We start from the raw sequence: 19,732 nt of genomic DNA, 5'->3' as shown, positions 1-19,732 counted from the left end.
AATGACCTGGAAGTAATTTTTATTTGTCCCATCAAAGTTTCTCTGAATTTAACAAAGCAGGATTGAACATTACTCTGGCAATCATGCAAAAAAAAGCAGGGGATAGATAGTAAGAAGTTAAAATGACATCTTGGTACAATAAGGTGCTCTCTTCAAAGGTTTGGGAAATTGAGTAGAGGACATCTGGTCTATTTCACATCTATATCATCTCACCCATTACCACCACAGAATACTTGATCTTGCAGAACAAGGAAAGTAGTCCATTACTTAAATGGTTAATCTTCAGGAGCACTGTGAAGATCACTTCTAATCTATGGTGTTTGAAACCCTGGGGTGCCTGGGGCAGCAAGAGGACTCTTGACAAATTGCATGTACATTTTGGTAGAGATGCTCCTTTGATCATCTTCCAGTTCCAGTGCATTGAAGGAAGAGAAAGTCAATGTTCATAATCCAGAGCAAATGGGGTACTTTACCCTGGATTGTGCTGAGCATTATGTATTGTTTGCACTGATATAAACAGAGCGGAGAGCATTCTATATTTGATGACAATAGATAAGTCAAGCACAGCAGAATTTCTGCCCAAAAAAATTGCTGTTTCAGCACAGTCCTTATGTGGTTGCTTCAAGCAAGGTTCTGAATTGGCCAACAATTACAATCGTCTTCCTGTGTAATAGGTATAAGTCTAAGAGTTTTCTCCCTCGAGTCCTATTGACATCAATCTTAGTAAATCCTCTTGATGCTAAGTGTTGTCACTCTCTGATGGATTGGATTCCTATTTTCTTCTTCTCTTTCTCCTCACCCACCTCAATCTCATCCCACCTAATACTCTCACCCTCACCTCCCTCAGGAGTTGACAATAACTTGCTGACACTCCAGTAGTGGGTTTAGAAGGGGCTGAAGAGTCCTTCACATGTAGGCAAGTGGTGTTTCAGGCCACGGTGCTTGGCACCTGCATGCTCCTGTAATGGACTCAAGATTATAGTGAAGCTAAAGTGAAATTTGGAGCTGAGTGGTCCTGGAAGAACATAAGCTGCACATTGGCAATCAACTGTTTATTGATAGCACTGTTGATAATGTTTTTCATCATCTTGTTGATGAAGAGTGGGGAGGTGTTGTAAAGAGAAGAGTGATTTTTTAACGTCGACTGCACCTCTTCCTACAGATGCTGCTCGGCCTGCTGCGTTCACCAGCAATTTTGATGTGTGTTGAGTGATTTTTTTTTGCTGGTTTGTGTGAACTGTATTTTCCAGATTAGCCAGCAGATGGCAGTGTTGTAACTTGGCTGGAGGTTCATTTGGGTCAGACACGGAAGACTTCAACTTCAAGCCAAGGTGAATTTTGGGCCAGTGACTTTGATGCATCCAGTGTTGTCAGCATTTCTTGATTACACATAGAGTGAAGCAAGTTGGCTAAAGATTTGCTTTTCTCATGGCAGGGATGACTTAAAGGAACCAGAGTTGTTATTTATGCATTTATGCACATTTTATTCCATATTTGTACTTTAACATTATCATTCTTTACTCATTGTAATTGTTGAAAGTTGTTTTTTTTTGTTGCATATTATGCCAATGTACCTCGGCAAATTCCTTATATGTGTAACGTATATGGTGATTAAAGTTGATCCTTAATGAATGCAAATACATTGATCTTTTTTATGCTTATGCCACTCTGTGCCATCATTGAAGATGGAATCATTTCCAAAGCTCCCATGATTTGTTTTATAATTGTATTGAGAACACATTTTGGCAGAACTGGGTCTAACCTTTTAGAAATGAGGCCATTTGTACATTTTCTTTGGAGTTGAAGAATTTCACAGGTCTAAACTAGCATACCTGTGATGAATGACCTCTGCAGTTACTACAGTCTGCTTTGCCTTTCACACCAAACTCAGTCATGTAATTTTGGCTTGGCATCAGAACTACTGCCTTAGCTACTGCTGTTTGCCCAAATATAACTTCATTGATATTAGATTCTAGTTGAACTAAAAAAAACATTTTTGGAAGCCATGATTGAGGCAATTTTGAACTTAAATGTTACGTTTTGTACACTTCAGAATTTACATTAAATTTGCTTGTGTGTTAAACTGTACAGGAATCTGGCTGAAGGCACTAGATTCATGAAGGAATGAAAACCATAGTACTGAGACAGATTCTTCAGTAAAACAGATTAATGACTAATGGCCTCACCTGGCCTTTTGCTCCTGGTTCCAAATTTGTAGTTTTCTATGATCTTGGAATGTGCTGAATTTAAGTGATTCTGTAATCTCTTTTATCATCTGATCAGATGAAACATTTTTTGCCCGGAACTGTGAAAGTAGCATATGTAGCAAGGGGCATCTCTAAAAATAGTGGCTATTGCTTTCTTATGTTCCCTTCAGGCCTCATTTTGAGCAGACTCATTTCTCTATTGCCCTCAAATATATCATTTGAATATATTTTACCTTAAATCCATTCTGGCTCATGTGACTTGGAGTTTAGAAATAGGGAAGTATTGTTACAATTATGCAGGATTTGGCAAGACCACACTGATAGCACACTGATAGCAGGACTTTCATATGAAGAAAGACTGGATGAACTGGGCTTGTACTCATTGGAATTTAGAAGATTGAGGGGGGATCTGATTGAAACATATAAGATCCTAAAGGGATTGGACAGGCTAGATGCAGGAAGATTGTTCCTGATGTTGGGGAAGTCCAGAACGAGGGGTCACAGTTTGAGGATAAAGGGGAAGCCTTTTAGGACCGAGATTAGGAAAAACTTCTTCACTCAGAGAGTGGTGAATCTGTGGAATTCTCTGCCACAGGAAGCAGTTGAGGCCAGTTCATTGGCTATAGTTAAGAGGGAGTTAGATATGGCCCTTGTGGCTACAGGGGTCAGGGGGTATGGAGGGAAGGCTGGGGCGGGGTTCTGAGTTGGATGATCAGCCATGATCATAATAAATGACGGTGCAGGCTCGAAGGGCCGAATGGCCTACTCCTGCACCTATTTTCTATGTTTCTATGTTTCTATGAACAGTTTGTCTCATTATTAAGAATAAATATAATGCCATTGAAGAGAGTACCAGAGAGATTTGCTAGGCCTGTTTCTTGGATGAGAGGGTTGTCTGAGCATGAGAGGCTAAAGTAAAACTACCGGTGTCTCCTGCTTTTCGAACGTTCGCTTTACGACACCTTGCTGTTACGAAAGACTGACATTAGTTACCTGTTTTCACTAACAGAAGGTATTTTCACTGTTACGAAAAAAGGCAGCGCGCGCCCCGAGCAGCCAAGCTCCTTCCCCGGAACTGCATTCTAGCCAGCATTGCTTAAACACGTGCCTGTAAGCATCTGTGCTTTATGTCAATTTATTTTGAGCATCTGTTAACAAGATGAGTTCTAAAGTATTGGAAAAGCCTAAAAGAGCTCGTAAGGGTGTTACACTTAGCGTAAAACTACATATAATTAAGCGTTTCGATTGTGGTGAACGAAGTAAGGACAAAGTGAGTTAGACTTGTGGAAGTTGACGAAGATGATGTTGAAGAGGTTTTGGCATCCCATGAACAAGAGCTGATGCAATTGGAAGAGGAAAGGATAACAATCGAAACCAAATGCAGTAGCAAACGGACTGGAAGTGAAGTCGTCCAGGAACTGAACGTGAAGCAACTGCGTGAGATTTTCGCTGCAATTGACAACAATAATTGCGGAAAAGTACGACTTTAATTTTGAAATGGTATGTAGGTTTAGAGCATATTTGTAGGATGGTTTGAGTGCTTACAAAGAACTGTATGATAGAAAAATGCGCGAGGCTAAGCAGTCAAGCATACTGTCGTTTTTCAAGTCTTCCACATCAGCCACAGCAGACGACGAACCTCGACCTTCGACATCGAGGCAGGCCGACATAGAAGAAGATGACCTGCCTGCCCTGATGGAAACAGACAATGATGAGATGACACCCCAGTGTCCCACCACCCCAACCTCTGACGACTCAGTCTAACACACCATGTGCTTGCTGTCTTCCCGATTCCGGTAAGTGATACTACACTGTACATACATTATTTCTACTTTATATAGGCTGTGTATTTTTATGTGTTATTTGGTATGATTTGGCACTTTCATAGCTTAAAGGTTACTGGAGTGAGTGTTTCTGCTGAGAGTGCTTGCGTGAGATTTTCGCTGCACTAGACAATGCTTCAATGATTGCAGAAAAGTATTTCTACTTTATATAGGCTGTGTATTTCTCATATCATTCCTGCTTTTACTATATATTACTGTTATTTTAGGTTTTATGTGTTTTTTGGCATGATTTTGTAGGTTATTTTTTGGGTCTGCGAACACTCAAAAATTTTTCCCATGTTAATAAATGGTAATTGCTTATTCACTTTATGACATTCCAGCTTACGAACCGTTTCATAGGAACGCTCTACCTTTGGATAGCGGGGGAAACCTGTAAATCCATTACTCTTTGGAGGTTAGACAAATGAAGGGTGATCTGACTGTGGCACAGAAGGTCATTAAGAAACCTCACAAGGGTAGATGTCAAGATGTAAAGTTATAGAAAAGTACATCACAGCAACAGACCCTTCAGCCCATCTAATCTATGCTGAACCATTTAAACTGCCTATTCCCATCGACCTGAACCAGGACCATTCATATAGCTATCCAAACTTCTCTTAAACATTGAAAGTGCACCACTTGCACCAGCAGCTTGGTCCACATTGTCGCAACGCTCTAAGTGAAGAAGTTTCCCCTCATGTTCCTCTGAAACTTTTCACATTTCACCCTTAACCCATGACCTCTAGTTGTAGTCTCATCCAACCTCAGTGGAAAAAGCCTGCTTGCATTTACCCGATCTATACCCCTCATAATTGTATGTACCTCTATCAAATCTCCCCTCAATCTTCTAATTCTAAGGAATAAAATCCTAACCTATTTAATCTTCCCTTATAACTCAAGTCCTCCTCTAGACCCAGCAAAATCCTTGTAAATTTTCTCTGTACTCATTCAACTTTATTTATGTCAGATATCCTACCCTGCAAAAACTCATTTCAGGGAGGTAGCACCCCCACCCCTGGCCCCCCCCGTTGACCTCCAAGGGTGTATGTAATACTTTGTTTAGTGATTTTGTCTAATCTGTAAACCAAGTTGGGTATATGCAGAAAATGTGACATTAAAATATGTACTTATATTATATTATCATGCTTATTCTATTACAACTTTAAGCAAGTCTACGGGGAGTTTGGCCTCATCACGTAGGACATCAATAGCGTAGCTCCTTAGCAGCTTAAATAACGTTAGCTATGCTAATGAATGAATGACGCCTGTTAAACTCTCCTCAACATGTTGTTTACATTTTAACCCACCATGGGTAATAGAAAAGTTACTATTGCAAACAGTGCAGCGAGCAACATTATTTTTGAGGTCGACTGTAAAGCCCGCCCATAGGGAGAACTGATAGGTCTACTTAGCATGAAGAGAGACCAATCAGGATGCTCGCTCTTGCTCTCCCTCTTCCCCTCAAAAAAAATCTATTTCCAGGATATTGTATATAATTTCCAGGCATCAGGGAGCCGCTATCAATATGCAGGAGACTCCCGGAACTTCTGGGAGAGGTGGGATGTCTGTTATGTCTTTTCTGTAGGTAGATGACCAAAACTGCACACAAAACTCTAAATTAGGCCTCACCAACATCTTTTATGACTTCAATATAACACCCCATCTGCTGTACTCAATACTTTGATTTATGAGAGTTTTCTTTACAACCCCCTCTACCTGTGATGCCACTTTCAATGAATTATGGACTTGTATTCCCAGATCCCTTTGTTCTACCACACTCCTCAGTGCCCTGCCATTCACAGTACAAGACCTACACCTCGCACTTGTCTGCACTAAATTCCATCTGCCATTTTACAGCCCATTTTTCCAGCTAGTCCAGATCCCACTGCAAGCTCTGGTAGTCTTCCTCGCTGTCCACTACACCTCCAATCTTGGTGTCACCCACAAATTTGCTGATCCAGTTAGTCACATTATCATCGAGCTCATTGATATTCATGATAAACAACAACAGGCCTAGCACCGGTTCCTGCGCACTCCACTAGTCACAGGCCTCCTGTCAGACAGGCAACCATCTACTACCACTCTCTGGCTTCTCCCACAAAGCCAATGTCTAATCCAATTTACTATCTCATCTTGAATGCTGAGTGACTGAACCTTCTTGACCAACCTCCCACTTGGGGGCCTTGTCAAATGCCATGCATGTAGACAACATCCACTGTATTGCCCTCATCAATTTTCTGGGTACCTTCCTCAAAAAACTATAAGATTGGTTGGGCATGACCTACCATGCTCAAAGCCATGATGACTATCCCTAATCAGTCCATGTCTATCCAAATACTCATATATCCAGTCTCTTTAAGGACTTCCAATAACATTCCCATCACTAATGTCAGGCTCACCGGCCTATAATTTCCTGGTTTATGTTTAGAGCCTTTCTTAAGCAGCAGAACAACATAGGCTATTCTCCAATCCTTTGGTACCTCACCTGTTGCTGACACTGATTTAAATATCTCTGCCAGGGCCCCAGCAATTTCTGCACTTGCCTCCCACAGGGTCCAAAGGAACACCTTGTCAGACCCTGGGGATTTATCCACCCTAATTTGCCTCAAGACAGCAAACACTTGCTATTCTGTAATCTGCATAGGGTCTATGAAGTTGATGCTACTTTGCCTCACATTATTAACTCTGTGTCCATCTCCCGAGTAAATACAGAAGCAAAAAATTCATTTAAGATCTCCCCCCTCTATTTTGGCTCCACACACAGATTTCCATTCTGATCTTCCAGAGGACCAATTTTGTCCCTTGCAATTCTTTCACTCTTAACGTACCTGTAGAAGCCCTTGGTGTTCTCCTTCACCTTGTCTGCAAGAGCAACCTCATGCCTTCTTTTAGCCCTCCTGATTTCTTTCTTAAGCATTCTATTGCATTTCTTATACTCCATAAGCATTTCATTTGTTCCTATCTGCCTATACCTGCTTTGCACCTCTTTTTTTCTTAACCAGAGTCTCAACATCCATTGAAAACCAAGGTTCCCTAAACCCGTTATCTTTACCTTCTATTCTGACAGGCACATACAAGCTTTGTACTCTCAAAATTTCACTTTTGAAGACCTCCCACTTACAAAGTACACCTTTGCCAGAAAACAGTCTGTCCCAATCCACACTTGTCAGGTCATTTCTAAAACCATTAAATTTGGCCTTTCTCCGATTTAGAATCTCAACCTAAAGATTAGACCTATCTTTTTCCCTAAATACCTTGAAATAAATGACATTATGGCTTCATAATTACTAGATGCAAAGTGTTCCCCTGCACAAACTTCTGTCACCTGCCCTGCCTCCTTCCCTAATAGCAGATCAAGTATCACACACTCTCTTGTTGAAACTTCTACGTACTGATTAAGGAAACTTTCCAGAACAAATTTAACAAACTCTTTTCCATCTAGTCCTTTAACAATATGGGATTCCCAGTAAATATGTGGAAAGTTAAAATCACCTACTATAACAACCTTATGTTTCTTGCAACAGTCTGTGATCTTTCTACAAATTTCTTCCTCTAAATCCTGCGGACTGTTGAGTGGTCTGTAATAAAGCCCCATTAACGTGGTCATACCTTTCCTATTCCTCAGTTCCACCCATACAACCTCACCAGATCAGTTGTCTGGTCTTTCCTGACAGAGCACTGCCATGACATTTTTCCTGACTAGTAATGCCACCCCTCCCTTTAATCCCTCCCATCTGTCATGTCTAAAACAACAGAACCCCAGAATGTTGTGTTGCAGTTCTGCCTCTCCTGCAAACAAGTCTTAATAATGGCTACAATATAATTCCACGTGTTTATCCATGCCCTGAGCTCATCAGCCTTTCCTACGATATTTCTTGCATTGATACATACACAGCTCAGGACACTAGTCGCACCATGCTCAACCTTTTGATTCCTGACTTTGTTGGGGATCTTAGCAACATCTGTCTCCACAACCTCTCTGATAACTGTTCTGGCGCTCTGGTTCCCATCTCCCTGCAACTCTAGTTGAAACCCCACCATGCAGCACTAACAAACCTTCCCACTAGGATATTAGTCCCCCTCCAGTTCAGGTGCAAACCATCCCTTCTGTACAGGTCCCACTTTACCTGGAAGAGAGCCCAATGATCCAAAAATCTGATGCCTTTCCTCCTACACCAATTCCTTAAAACTGTATAATTTTCCTAGTTGTGGCCTCACTAGCATGTGGCATGAGTAGCAATCTTGAGACCACAACCCTGGAGGTCCTGCCCTTTAACTTGGCACTTAACTCCCAGAACTCACATTTCAGAACCTCATCACTCTTCCTACCTTTGCCATTGGTACCTACGTGGGCCCCGACCTCCAGCTGTTTACCCTCCCACTTAAGAATGCCGAGGACTCCATCCAAGGTGTCCTGGAACCTGGCGCCCGGAAACCAACATATCATCTGGGATTCTCATTCTCATCCACAGAACTTCCTTTCTGTTCCCCTAACTAATGAATTCCCTAACACCACAGTGAGCTTCTTCTCCCCCGCTTCCCTTCTGAGTCACAGAGACAGAATCCGTGCCAGAGACCTGACTGCTGTGACCTTCTACCACTAGGTCATTCCCCCCAACCAACAATATCCAAAGTGGTATACCTGTTGCTGAGGGGGATATCCACAGGGGTACTCTCCCCTTTCTGACTGTCACCGTTTCCTGTGTCCTGCACCTTGGGTGTAACTACAGTGCCTATAAAAAGTATTCACCCCGTTGGAAGTTTTCATGTCTTAATTGGTTTACAACATTGAATTACAGTGGATTTAATTTTTTGACACCGATCAGCAGAAAAAGTCTTGCTCACGTCAGAGTGAGGACAGATCTCTACAAAGTGATCTAAATTAATTACAAATAGAAAACACCAAATAATTGATTGCATTAGTGTTCACATCACTGGTGCAGTCAATTGATGTTAGATGTCACATAATTAGTTAAATGGAAATCTGTTTTTGGAGACTTGTGTGCAGTCAGGGAGTTTCAACTGATTGTGGTAAAATATACCTGTATCTAGAAGGTCCAACTGCTGGTGAGTCAGTATCCTGGCAAAAACTACACCATGAAGACAAAAGAACACTCCAAGCAACTCCGCAAAAAGGTTATTTAAAAGCACAAATCAGGAGATAGATACAAGAAAATTTCCATCACTGAATACCCCTTGGAGTACAGTTAAGTCAGTCATGAAGAAATGGAAAGAATATGGCACTGCTGTAAATCTGTCTAGAGCAGGCTGTCCTCAGAAATTGAGTGACTGTGCAAGAAGTGGCCTTGTGAGAGAGGCCACCAAGAGACCTATGACAACTCTGCAGGAGTTACAAGCTTCAGTGGCTGAGATGGGAGAGACTGCACATACAACAACTGTTGCGCGGGTGCTTCACCAGTCATAGTTTATGGGAGATTGGCAAAGAGAATGAAACTGTTGGAAAAAAAACTCACATGAAATCTCAGCGAGAGTTTGCCAGAAGGCATGTGCAGACATCCCACCCTGCGAAAACTCATTTCAGGGAGGTAGCATCATCAATTTGCGGGAGACTCCTGGAACTTCCGGGAGAGGTGGGATGTCTGCAATAGAGTAGCTCCTTTGCAGCTAGCCAGCTAGTTTAAATAACGTTAGCTATGCTAATGAATGAATGACACCTGTTAAACTCACCTCAACATGTCTTTTACAGTCTTAACCCACCATGGGCAATAGAAAAGTCACTGTTGCAAACAGTGCAGCGAGCAACACTGTCATTATTTTTTGACCCCTATTAGGCAGGGGTATACTTTAGTGTAGTCTGGGGTGACGTATGCTCTATATTTTCTTTTTTTTTTGGAACACTCTGCCACGGCGCGCTCTTGCTTGCTTTTGCTCTCGTGCGCGCTCTCTTTCTCGTGGTTGCTCTCGCTTGCTTTCTCTCGCTCCCCCACTCGCTCTCAAAAAATTGATTTCCGTGATATTGTATATAATTTGCGGGCATCAGGGAGCCACTATTAATATGTGGAAGACTCCTGGAACTTCCAGGAGAGGTGGGATGTCTGCATGTGAGAGACTCTGAAGTCAGCTGAAAGAATGTTCTATGGTCTGATGAAACCAAAATTGAGCTCTTTGGCCATCAGACTAAACACTATGTTAGGCGTAAGCCAAACACTGCACATCAAAGACACACCATCCCTACCATGAAGCATGGTGGTGGCTGCATCATGCTGTGGGGATGCTTCACTGCAGCAGGCCCTGAAAGGCTTGTGAAGATAGAGTGTAAAATGAATGCAGCAAAATACAGGGAAATCCTGGAGGAAAACCTGATGCAGTATGCAAGATAACTGTGACTTGGGGGAAAGATTTGTTTCCCAGCAGGAAAATGACGCCAAGCATAAAGCCAAAGCGACACAGGAATGGCCTGAAAACAACAATGTCCCAGAGTGGCCAAGTCAGAGACCAGACCTCAATCCAATTGAGAATTTGTGGCTGGGCTTGAAAAAGGCTCTTCACTCCCGAACCCCATGCAATCTGACAGAGCATGAGCAGTTTTGTAACGAAGAATGGGGAAAAATTGCAGTGACAAGCTGTGCAAAGGTGATAGAGACTTATCCACACAGACTCAAGGCTATAGTTGCCACCAACCGTGCAACTGTTAAATATTGACTTGAAGGGGGAGAATACTTATGCAAGCAATTATTTTGTGTTTTATATTTGTAATTAATTTAGATCACTTTGTAAAGATTTGTTTTCACTTTGACACAAAAGGGTCTTTGTCTGCTTCAGTGTCAAAAAAGCCAAATTAAATCCATTGTGATTCAATGTTGTAAAACAATAAAACATGAAAACTCCCAAGGGGGTGAATACTTCTTAAAGTCACTGTACCTCGTGATGTGTCCTATCTATCACCCTCTCAGCTGCCTGAATGATCCGGAGTCCATCCAGTTCCAGCTCCAACTCCTTAATGTGGATTGTTAGAAGCTGCAGCTGGATGAACTGCTCGTAGTTGTAGTTGTCAGGGACACCATATCCCACAAGAGGAGCATTCCGCTATCCTGCCTGCCATCCCTAGTATTCTAACTAAGCAAGTATAAAGAAGGAAAAAGAATGAATAAACTGTGGGGAAAAAACCTAGCTACACCTTTTCACTTTCTTGGACTGAAGCCTCACCTTGCTGAAGACTTTAAGTCATAGTCATAGTCATAGTCATACTCTATCGATCTCGAGGGAAATTGGTTTTCATTACAGTTGCACCTTAAATAATTAAATAGTAATATGTAAATTATGCCGAGAAATAAGTCCAGGACCAGCCTATTGGCTCAGGGTGTCTCGCCCTCCAAGGGAGGAGTTGTAAAGTTTGATGGCCACAGGCAGGAATGACTTCCTATGACGCTCTGTGTTGCATCTCGGAGGAATGAGTCTCTGGCTGAATGTACTCCTGTGCCCAACCAGTACATTATGTAGTGGATGGGAGACATTGTCCAAGATAAATCCCCATTCCGTCTATTCTAAAAAAATGGTCGCTCCACTTGCCCCTGCCTTATGTTCATTTTTTTCTTGCCAATCAATCTTGATCGCTGATTGGTCACCGCTCAAAATTGTGATTCGATGCTTTAAGTACTCAGTCAGTGAACTGGAGTGAGCTACGTCTTCTCACGCTTCGGATCTCTGATTGGCCGCTGCTCGAAACACCAAAGTGACACGAGTCAATGTCTTATGTACTCAGTCACTGAACTTGAGAAAGCTACGTCTTCTCACATTTCAGATCTCAAATTAGAGTGCGATCACTTAGATTGGACAGGAGAAAATGCTGCAGATGCTGGAAATTCAAGCAAAACACACAAAATGCTGGAAGAACTCAGCAGACCAGGCAGTATCAGTGGAAAAGAGTAAACAGTCAATGCTTCGGGCGGAAACATCAACTGTTTACTATTTTGCATAGATATTGCCTAGCCTGCTGAGTTCCTCCAGCATTTTGAGTGTGTCAGTTAGATTGGAGGTGCATAGGAGCTTCTTGCAGAACCTGGTGAACCTCTGGAATTGTCTACGCCAAGGTGCTGTAGAAACTAGAGCAGTGTTGGTATCTGAAGAGCATGTAGATCATCTTTTGTAGGGAATTGATGGCTATGAGGAACTGACACAGACAAGAATTGAGACTTTGGGCAGATCAGCCATGGTCATGTTAAATGACAGGGCAGGCTTGAAAGGCCTTTTTCATATTCATAAGAACTTTATTATAAACAACAAGCTTGTAGATTGGTTTTGAGCCATTGTCTTGGACTGTTCAGGGTTTTGTAGGCACAAGTTTCACTATTAGCATTTTCACACTTTGTTTCTCCTGTATTCAAGCCTGAAGTTGAGTGCTGGAATATATATTGAAATTTCTGTGACAAACTGCGTGCTTTCCCATTCATCCTCTCACAATGAGTATACAGTATAGTTGCATTCAATATTGAACAACTCCTTGTCATTTTCGGCAGCTTCAATTCATTTCCATTTTATCTTTGTTGCCAGTGTATCCCTGGTGTTTTTTAGTCTATAGTGAACATGCAGAGTCTTCAAATTATAATGCAGGACACACAGAAAGAGGGAGGAGAAGATGGCGACGCGACACAGCTTGCAGCGGCCACTCCGGTGGTGGTGTCTGTTATATGTCAAGTAGGGTGCTGTGCACAATCCTCATTTGATGGAGACGGATGTGAAAACACGGAAGAACATCTGGTGAAACTTCTGAAATGCCTGCTTCACTGCTGCTGTTACTGTGTGGTCCAGAATCTCTGGAGGGGAACGCCCCGAGTCCTCGGCTTTGTTTGTTGCTCGGCGGCTGGGGCGGGGTTGAAGCGCTCGGCAGAGGATGGTGCTCAGAGAGGCTGTGTCGGAGGGGCTGGTTGGAGGCCTGACGTTTTCGAACGGACTCAGAGTCCACTGCAGTCGGGTGCTTCCAATGGTGCTGCATCGGCAAGTTTGTGGCACTTGGAGGTTCATGGCAAGGAGAGTTTCTCCCTTCTACCGCCTGCGTGAGATGATGAGGCTATCGGGACTTTGAGACATTTTTTTTACCGTGCCCATGGTCTGCTCTTTATCAAATTATGGTATTGCTTTGCACTGTTGTAACTATATGTTATAATTATGTAGTTTTGTAAGTTTTAGTTTTGGTTTGTCCTGTGTTTTTTTTGTGATATCATTCTGGAGGAGCGTTGTATCATTTTTTAATGCATGCATTTCTAAATGAAAATAAACGAGGACTGAGTGTCCTCATAATCTAATCTAAATTTGAACTTTTTTACTGTGCCATGGCCTGTTCTTCATTGAGTTATAGTATTGTTGCACTGTTGTAACTGTATGTTATAATTATGTGGTTTTTGTTAGTTTTTCAGTCTTGGTCTGTCCTGTGTTTTGTGATATCACACCGGAGGAATATTGTATCATTTCTTAATGCATGCATTACTAAATGACAATAAAAGAGGACTGCATGTCCTCATAATCTAATCTAATCTAAAAAATGTGGCTCATTTGAGCTTTTCGGTTGCCAAGTGCACAAGACATCACATGGTTAAATGCGTCGTGCAGTGATGACGTGTGTGTGTGTGTGTGTGTGTGTGTGTGTGTGTGTGTGTGTGTGTATTATATAATCACCGTGGATATCAGTAACACTGATGTCACATAAGGCCTGAGCAAATGAAGTTGTATTAGTGAATTAGAATCATTTTTTGACAAGCTGGTACTTTTATGGATGCTCTTACTGATAATTATTCCACTTATATCTAAGTAAGTTAATGTAAATAACCAGAAGGTCATAATTGGATTTGAATATTAGTCTTAAATGATTGTATCAGGAATACAACCACACTGGTGTAGAATTAAATAGGAGGTGTGGCCAAAACATCTGTGTGATTAGGTGAAACCTGTAATTAAAAAAAGGGGACTTTGAAATAATTAAAATCACAAACCATGTCAATAAATTGCCTTGATCACTTGGTGTAAAGATTCTAATTTTAAGGCACATAGATGCTTATTGAATTTTTCCAAAGTCTATTGCCCCTTTTGTTCTTCCTTCACCTTTTTCACTCTTCACAAGTGTTTGTAACAGAGGAGTGGTAGTAATTAGACAACATGGAAAAATCAATTTAAACCACAAAGCTCAAGCATGGTTGAGATCATCTCAAAATCTCTGTGATCAAGTGGCTCAACATGAGCAAGAAGAAATACACCAAGCACAGCAACAAGCGGGAAGTGGAGAAGTTTCCAAAGAATATGGGGCCACAGTAATGCACATCTCATACCTCTTTCCGTGCATTTGTGAGCCTATTTGCTCGCTTGATGCCAGGAACGCATCCAGCACACAACAGGCGATCAGTGAATTTTCACTGGTTGATGAGGTCCAGCTGCTACCTTTGGCTCTTCGGAGAAATGCCTGGAGTACTAATTGATTATGTAACTAAACAGACCTCTGATTAGCATGCAAGACCAGCTGTTTCTCACACAGGCTTTGCACAACATGCAGGGAGAATATCATTAGCCTATTCCTTGCTGCACTTCAGGATTAATCTTCTGAAGAATTTTGCAGCAGAAAAAATGTTTGAATGCATTGTCTGATAAGATTATGGCAACTGATTCAATCGTTTTCAAAAAGATAACAGATAAATATTTGAGAAGGATACCAACTATAGATTGGTAAAGATCAGAGAAGCAAATCTAATTGGATATATCTTTCAGATAGACTGATTTTGACATGTCAAACACAGAGAAAGATGGTTTATGTATTAGAAGAATAATATGGATTATGTTTCTACATATCACAAATTCAAAATGCATTTTCAACTTATGGTATAGTCTGTGTATTAACAAAAAAGCTACATCTCCGCAGTAAATTTCATGATCTTAGGTTATCTTTAATCTTATGATGTCCTTTTAAAGTGTAGCAACTATTGTAATGTAGGCAACAAAAACGTCTATGATTTAACAAAATGCATCTTGGTTCAAGGTTTTCAGTCCTTAATTTTCAAAGACGACTCTTCCAGTTTTATGTCCGCTTCAACTAAACTGGTAACACACATCAAAGTTGCTGGTGAACGCAGCAGGCCAGGCAGCTCGGGCTGAGACCCTTCGTCAGGACTAACTGAAGGAAGAGCTAGTAAGAGATTTGAAAGTGGGAGGGGGAGGGGGAGATAACTAAACTGGTGTTTGCTTTGTGTTAGTGGTCGGAGTTCTGTGTTAGAAATTGTTAGTTTAAATCACACTGCACAGAATTGAACATCTAATGGCAGCTGACATTCCAGATCGAGTTAATGTTGCATTATTGAGAATGCTGTCTTTGTGATTTAAACCAATTCAAAGAAAAGACTCAGGGGGTTCGGCACTATCCACTGAATACTTATCCTTAACAACAGTGCCCTTACAACAGATTTCACATATATTAAGATATACTGAGTTTTCAAAAGGTAAAATGCTTTATAAGAATGTGAAAGTGAAATTTCAGATTGATGTGACACCACAATGTATGCTATTCCTAGTGCACAGAAATGTGCTTCGGCCATAACAGATTATTATTTTCACAATTAAGTCAATTGCTAATTAACGTCAACAGCAGAGGAAATCTTCTCCCTTTAATAACTTAAAGATGTCAGTAGATTTAGTGAGCAGGGCACTGAAATTGGTACTGAGCAGAAGAAAGGACTGGAGAAGGGTGTATGATGAAGCTTAGTGATGTTACATGGCTTTAGAAGGTAACACCTACACAGGTACTGATTACAGATGTCTTTTTCTGACAAGTTGTTCTGGTTCCCTAAATAATCCTGAAAATGAACATGATCAGAAGAACTATTACTTACATTTAATCCTGGAGTTCCACTTTCACCTTTCATCCCAGGTTCACCCTGAAACATATTTGATGGCATCTTCATTAAAATCAATGGACTGCAGGTTTAAAATTAAATACAACCATTGTAAAATATAGTCTGAGCCCTGCCCAGATTCACTGTCCATGGTTCGTGGCAGCCTCCAGTTACCTTTCTCCAGGTGTGGAAGGCTGATCGGCACTTAAAAGTCTCTGACAGGCAAATAGGATGAACAAATTTAAATAAAGTTCAAATAAATTTAAATAGTTAAAAACAAATTACATTAAATCATTGTTAAAAGCCAAAGAATAATTCTTCTAAACATTAAAAATAAGGTAAGTGAAACACTTACCCATAATTATCTTATATTAAGTAAATGATGTACGACAATGAAATCATATACAAATGTTTTTGCCTTTCAGAAAATGATGCTTGACATATCTCCAATTGAAATTGAATCCGAAACAGTAATTATGTTTGCTGCTGCATGTTTTTGTAGCACGAAAATTAACTTACTTGGTTGTTCTGAGAAAACTGTGGCTTTTACAGACAACTAGTGTTGCTTCTACAGAACCTAGCAAAGCATTCTGAATACCTTGAGAAAAGATGGGATATTGGGCAGAATATTAAAGGAGGAAACCAAAATTGTGATTGAAATAGCATGTGTTGAAGAGGCCTTTGAAAACAGATAGAGAGCTGAGGATTTAAAGTTCTGCCATCTTTGGTGGAATAAGGGCTACAGCATATATGGAAGGATGGAAAGTATAGGTCGGAATATTGTTCCTGGGGAAGATTATAAATGTACAGTCAGGTGTTCCAACACTACAACATTTCCGAAATCAATACCCTTGGTTTTGGGAAGGCGACAGTGTTTGGGGATATGTGATATATAGTGCAGCTACTGTGAGGTAGGAAATGGGGAGAATTGGTTCAAATGCCAACTTTACGATCGTTTCTGTGTTAACAAAATAACTGAAGTGAATTTGACCAACTAGACTGACATCCCTTTGCAATCCCAGCTGAGGCAGGTAATCAAAATTGGGAAATCACCAAGGTGATTAGGGAACATACAGTACCTGACATTGATTGGCATTTAGCATAAGGTATAATGTTGCTGTAAAGAGGTGTCTTCAGCTTCATCTTGGATGGCTTGTTGGACATTGTGTATAAAAATTGTCCATATTAAATCACATTCAAAGATAAACAAGTGAGCCTTAGCCCCCCTCCCCCACCACCAGCCAAAAGAAAGTTTTAAAAGTTCTGACTGTGACCTCTTTGGAACAATTTTGTTGGGCTGGGAATTAGAAATCACATTAGTAAATCTGATATGAGGCAAGAACTGAGTAAAACTGCCACAGTTATAATGCCAACAATTTACAAGTACAAACTTGAGCAGAATAGCAGTCATCCTTTTGGGATGTATGTTTTCATTTTAAAATAATTAGAAAATTGCTTGTTATCCAAAGGGATTTCGCCCCATGATTAAATTAACTGAAAATGTAAATTAGCAGAATTCCATGAGGGCTGAATGAAATCTGAAATACTCACAGTCTTAGGTGATCAGTTCTTATGGTCCAAGTTAGTTATAGTTATTGGCCATCAACTTCATTCACCTCACACAGCAATGACATAATACAGGCCAGTCAGGAAAACTGCAACTTTTCCATAATATATATATATTGATTTGGAACAGTTTTCGCATAAGTGCAAACACCCTTCATTAACCTAACTTCAAATGGCTGGGTAACGGAGACCCTTTCTGGTTAAGTTGGAGGGTATCTGGTGCAGAGTTCAGACCATTATAGATAGGTCCACTTTAAGCCACTGCTTGTTGTCAAGCTCTTCACCATTACAGCCTAGCCTGTTCATGATTTTAACCACTTCTCCCCTGTCTAACAACCTTGAATTCACCTCACTGTCATAACCCAAACCAATGCGCAGCTTTAATTCAACTGCTTCAGTCTTCCTGTGTGATCCTGTCCTTCCTAATGCTGATGCAGAACAGTTTTCTTAATGATGTTATAAATGACAAGGAAAGTATGCTGCAGTGTGAAAATTTTGTGGTATGTTTCAAGCAATTTGCTGTAGAAAAACATTTCTGCTCAGCTAGGATTTTAAGCTATTTAAAATATACTCTCCTTTCACTATTCCCTTGATGTGTGAGATTTCAAGAGATTGTTTGAAATACTTTGGGTGACTTTCAGAATCATTGTATTTAAGGCCAACACACAAGTTTTAATTTTACTTCTATCGGTTCTTTAACTTAAACCTTCATCCGCAAACTTTGAGAAGTTATTTCTCTTCGTAGTCTGATTCTTATTGCACCATTGACCATTGAGCGGCTGGTTGAAGACTCAAGTTACTACTGCTAGAAACGGAATGCTGGGTGGACCCATGCCAGAAGCAAAATAACATTTATATTTTCTTGCTTAAATTAGCAGTGGATTTTTTAAAAAAACATAATCACCAAAAACATCCTCCAATTTCAGTAATGTCACTGCAGGTTACCTGAAACTCTAGCCTTCTCATTTGGGATGTGGTTTTGTGAGCAGTCAAATAGAGACACATGGCTATAATTTTCAATTATTTGTACCTTTAGGATTCAACCTCAGCTTAAAGAAGCTTAGATAAATAATGCTACTGACAAGAATGTTTCCATATTTTCACAATTTAGATTCAGTTGACAATAATCATATCATTCTTTCTGCTAATACTACATACATTGGAAACAATCTGTGTTCAGACACAAATAATTATCTGAAGTTCAGTTTAAAAATGCAGAGCTTAGAAATGTCTTTACAAATAAAGTAGTTTATAAGTTTAATTTATGCAATCCAAGCTTTAAAAGATTCAAATTTCTTAGCATCACCATTTATCAACTCCAAATGGACTGATTGGAAAATGTGTTGAATTATCAAATTGCAAGTCAGAAAACCACAATTGGAGATCTATTATGATTATTTACAACATTAGTAATGATTAACCGTAGGGAGTTTCAGAGTCAAATTAGATTCAGGCTCATATTGATACACATAGCATACTAAATAGTCTATTCAGTGCTTTATATTTCATGTACTAACTCGCATTCTGTGGCAACATGAAATCTGTGCAGATTTCAACTAGAAGCCATCAACTGGTACATGGGAGAGAAAGGAAAATGGTCGTTGCATGTCCAGATCCAAAAGAAGCTTTAGGCATTTTATTTACATATGCAAGATAGCCATTTTGACCATTTCCACACCCTGTCCACTACCAAGACTTTCCCCACCATCAGGCTGCTTTGTCTGAATGAGCAAGTACGAGGTGCATTCAATAAATGAGGAAGTCCTCCTACAAAAAATGGTCACACGCACGCGCGTGTGGAGACCATACCAGACCCTGACTTTATCATTTCCTATCAGAGTCACCTTATGTACAGATACTCCTGTACCTAGCATCACTTTATGGACATACAATCCATCTCTGTATACAAACTAATAATACATATTTATATTTATTGTGTTTTTATTGAGTTTTGTGTTTATTTTGTTTTTTTATGCTGTATTGGATCCAGAGCAACAATCATCTTGTTCTCCTATGCACTCGTGTCCTGCTGAATGACAATGAACAATCTTGAGTTCTAGAAGAGCAGATGTGCTCATCCTGCTGGCACATTTCAATTGTTTTCTCCCTGTAATCCGTTATTCTCACCTCAGCCTTTTAATTTCTCTTTGGACCTGACCTCAAATTTCCCCTCACCGTTCTTGTATCCCTCTACCCCAGTGCCTGATATTCTGTCCAAGTCTCCATTTCCCACTCAGAATACTGATCATGGCATATATGCAGGTAGACTGGGAAAATCTACAAGATGGGAAATTTCTAGAACGCC

The 19,732-nt window shown here is 40.5% G+C and overlaps 1 protein-coding gene across 1 annotated transcript in view; it reads right to left on the bottom strand.

Annotated features, from left to right (window-relative positions):
* The window catches only part of LOC140200842 (uncharacterized), a 173,829-nt gene that overhangs the window by 28,637 nt on the left and 125,460 nt on the right, over window positions 1–19,732 (bottom strand). Inside the window, exon 9 of the mRNA XM_072264474.1 lies at window positions 15,859–15,903. Coding sequence (XP_072120575.1) covers window positions 15,859–15,903 — 45 coding nt within the window. The remainder of the gene's footprint in view (window positions 1–15,858; window positions 15,904–19,732) is intronic.

This window comes from Mobula birostris, chromosome 7, assembly GCF_030028105.1.
Source record: "Mobula birostris isolate sMobBir1 chromosome 7, sMobBir1.hap1, whole genome shotgun sequence".
NCBI classification, from domain to species: Eukaryota; Metazoa; Chordata; class Chondrichthyes; order Myliobatiformes; family Myliobatidae; genus Mobula; species Mobula birostris.
The sequence above is the reverse complement of the archived record's forward strand: the minus strand, read 5'-3'. Positions and strand labels throughout refer to the sequence as shown.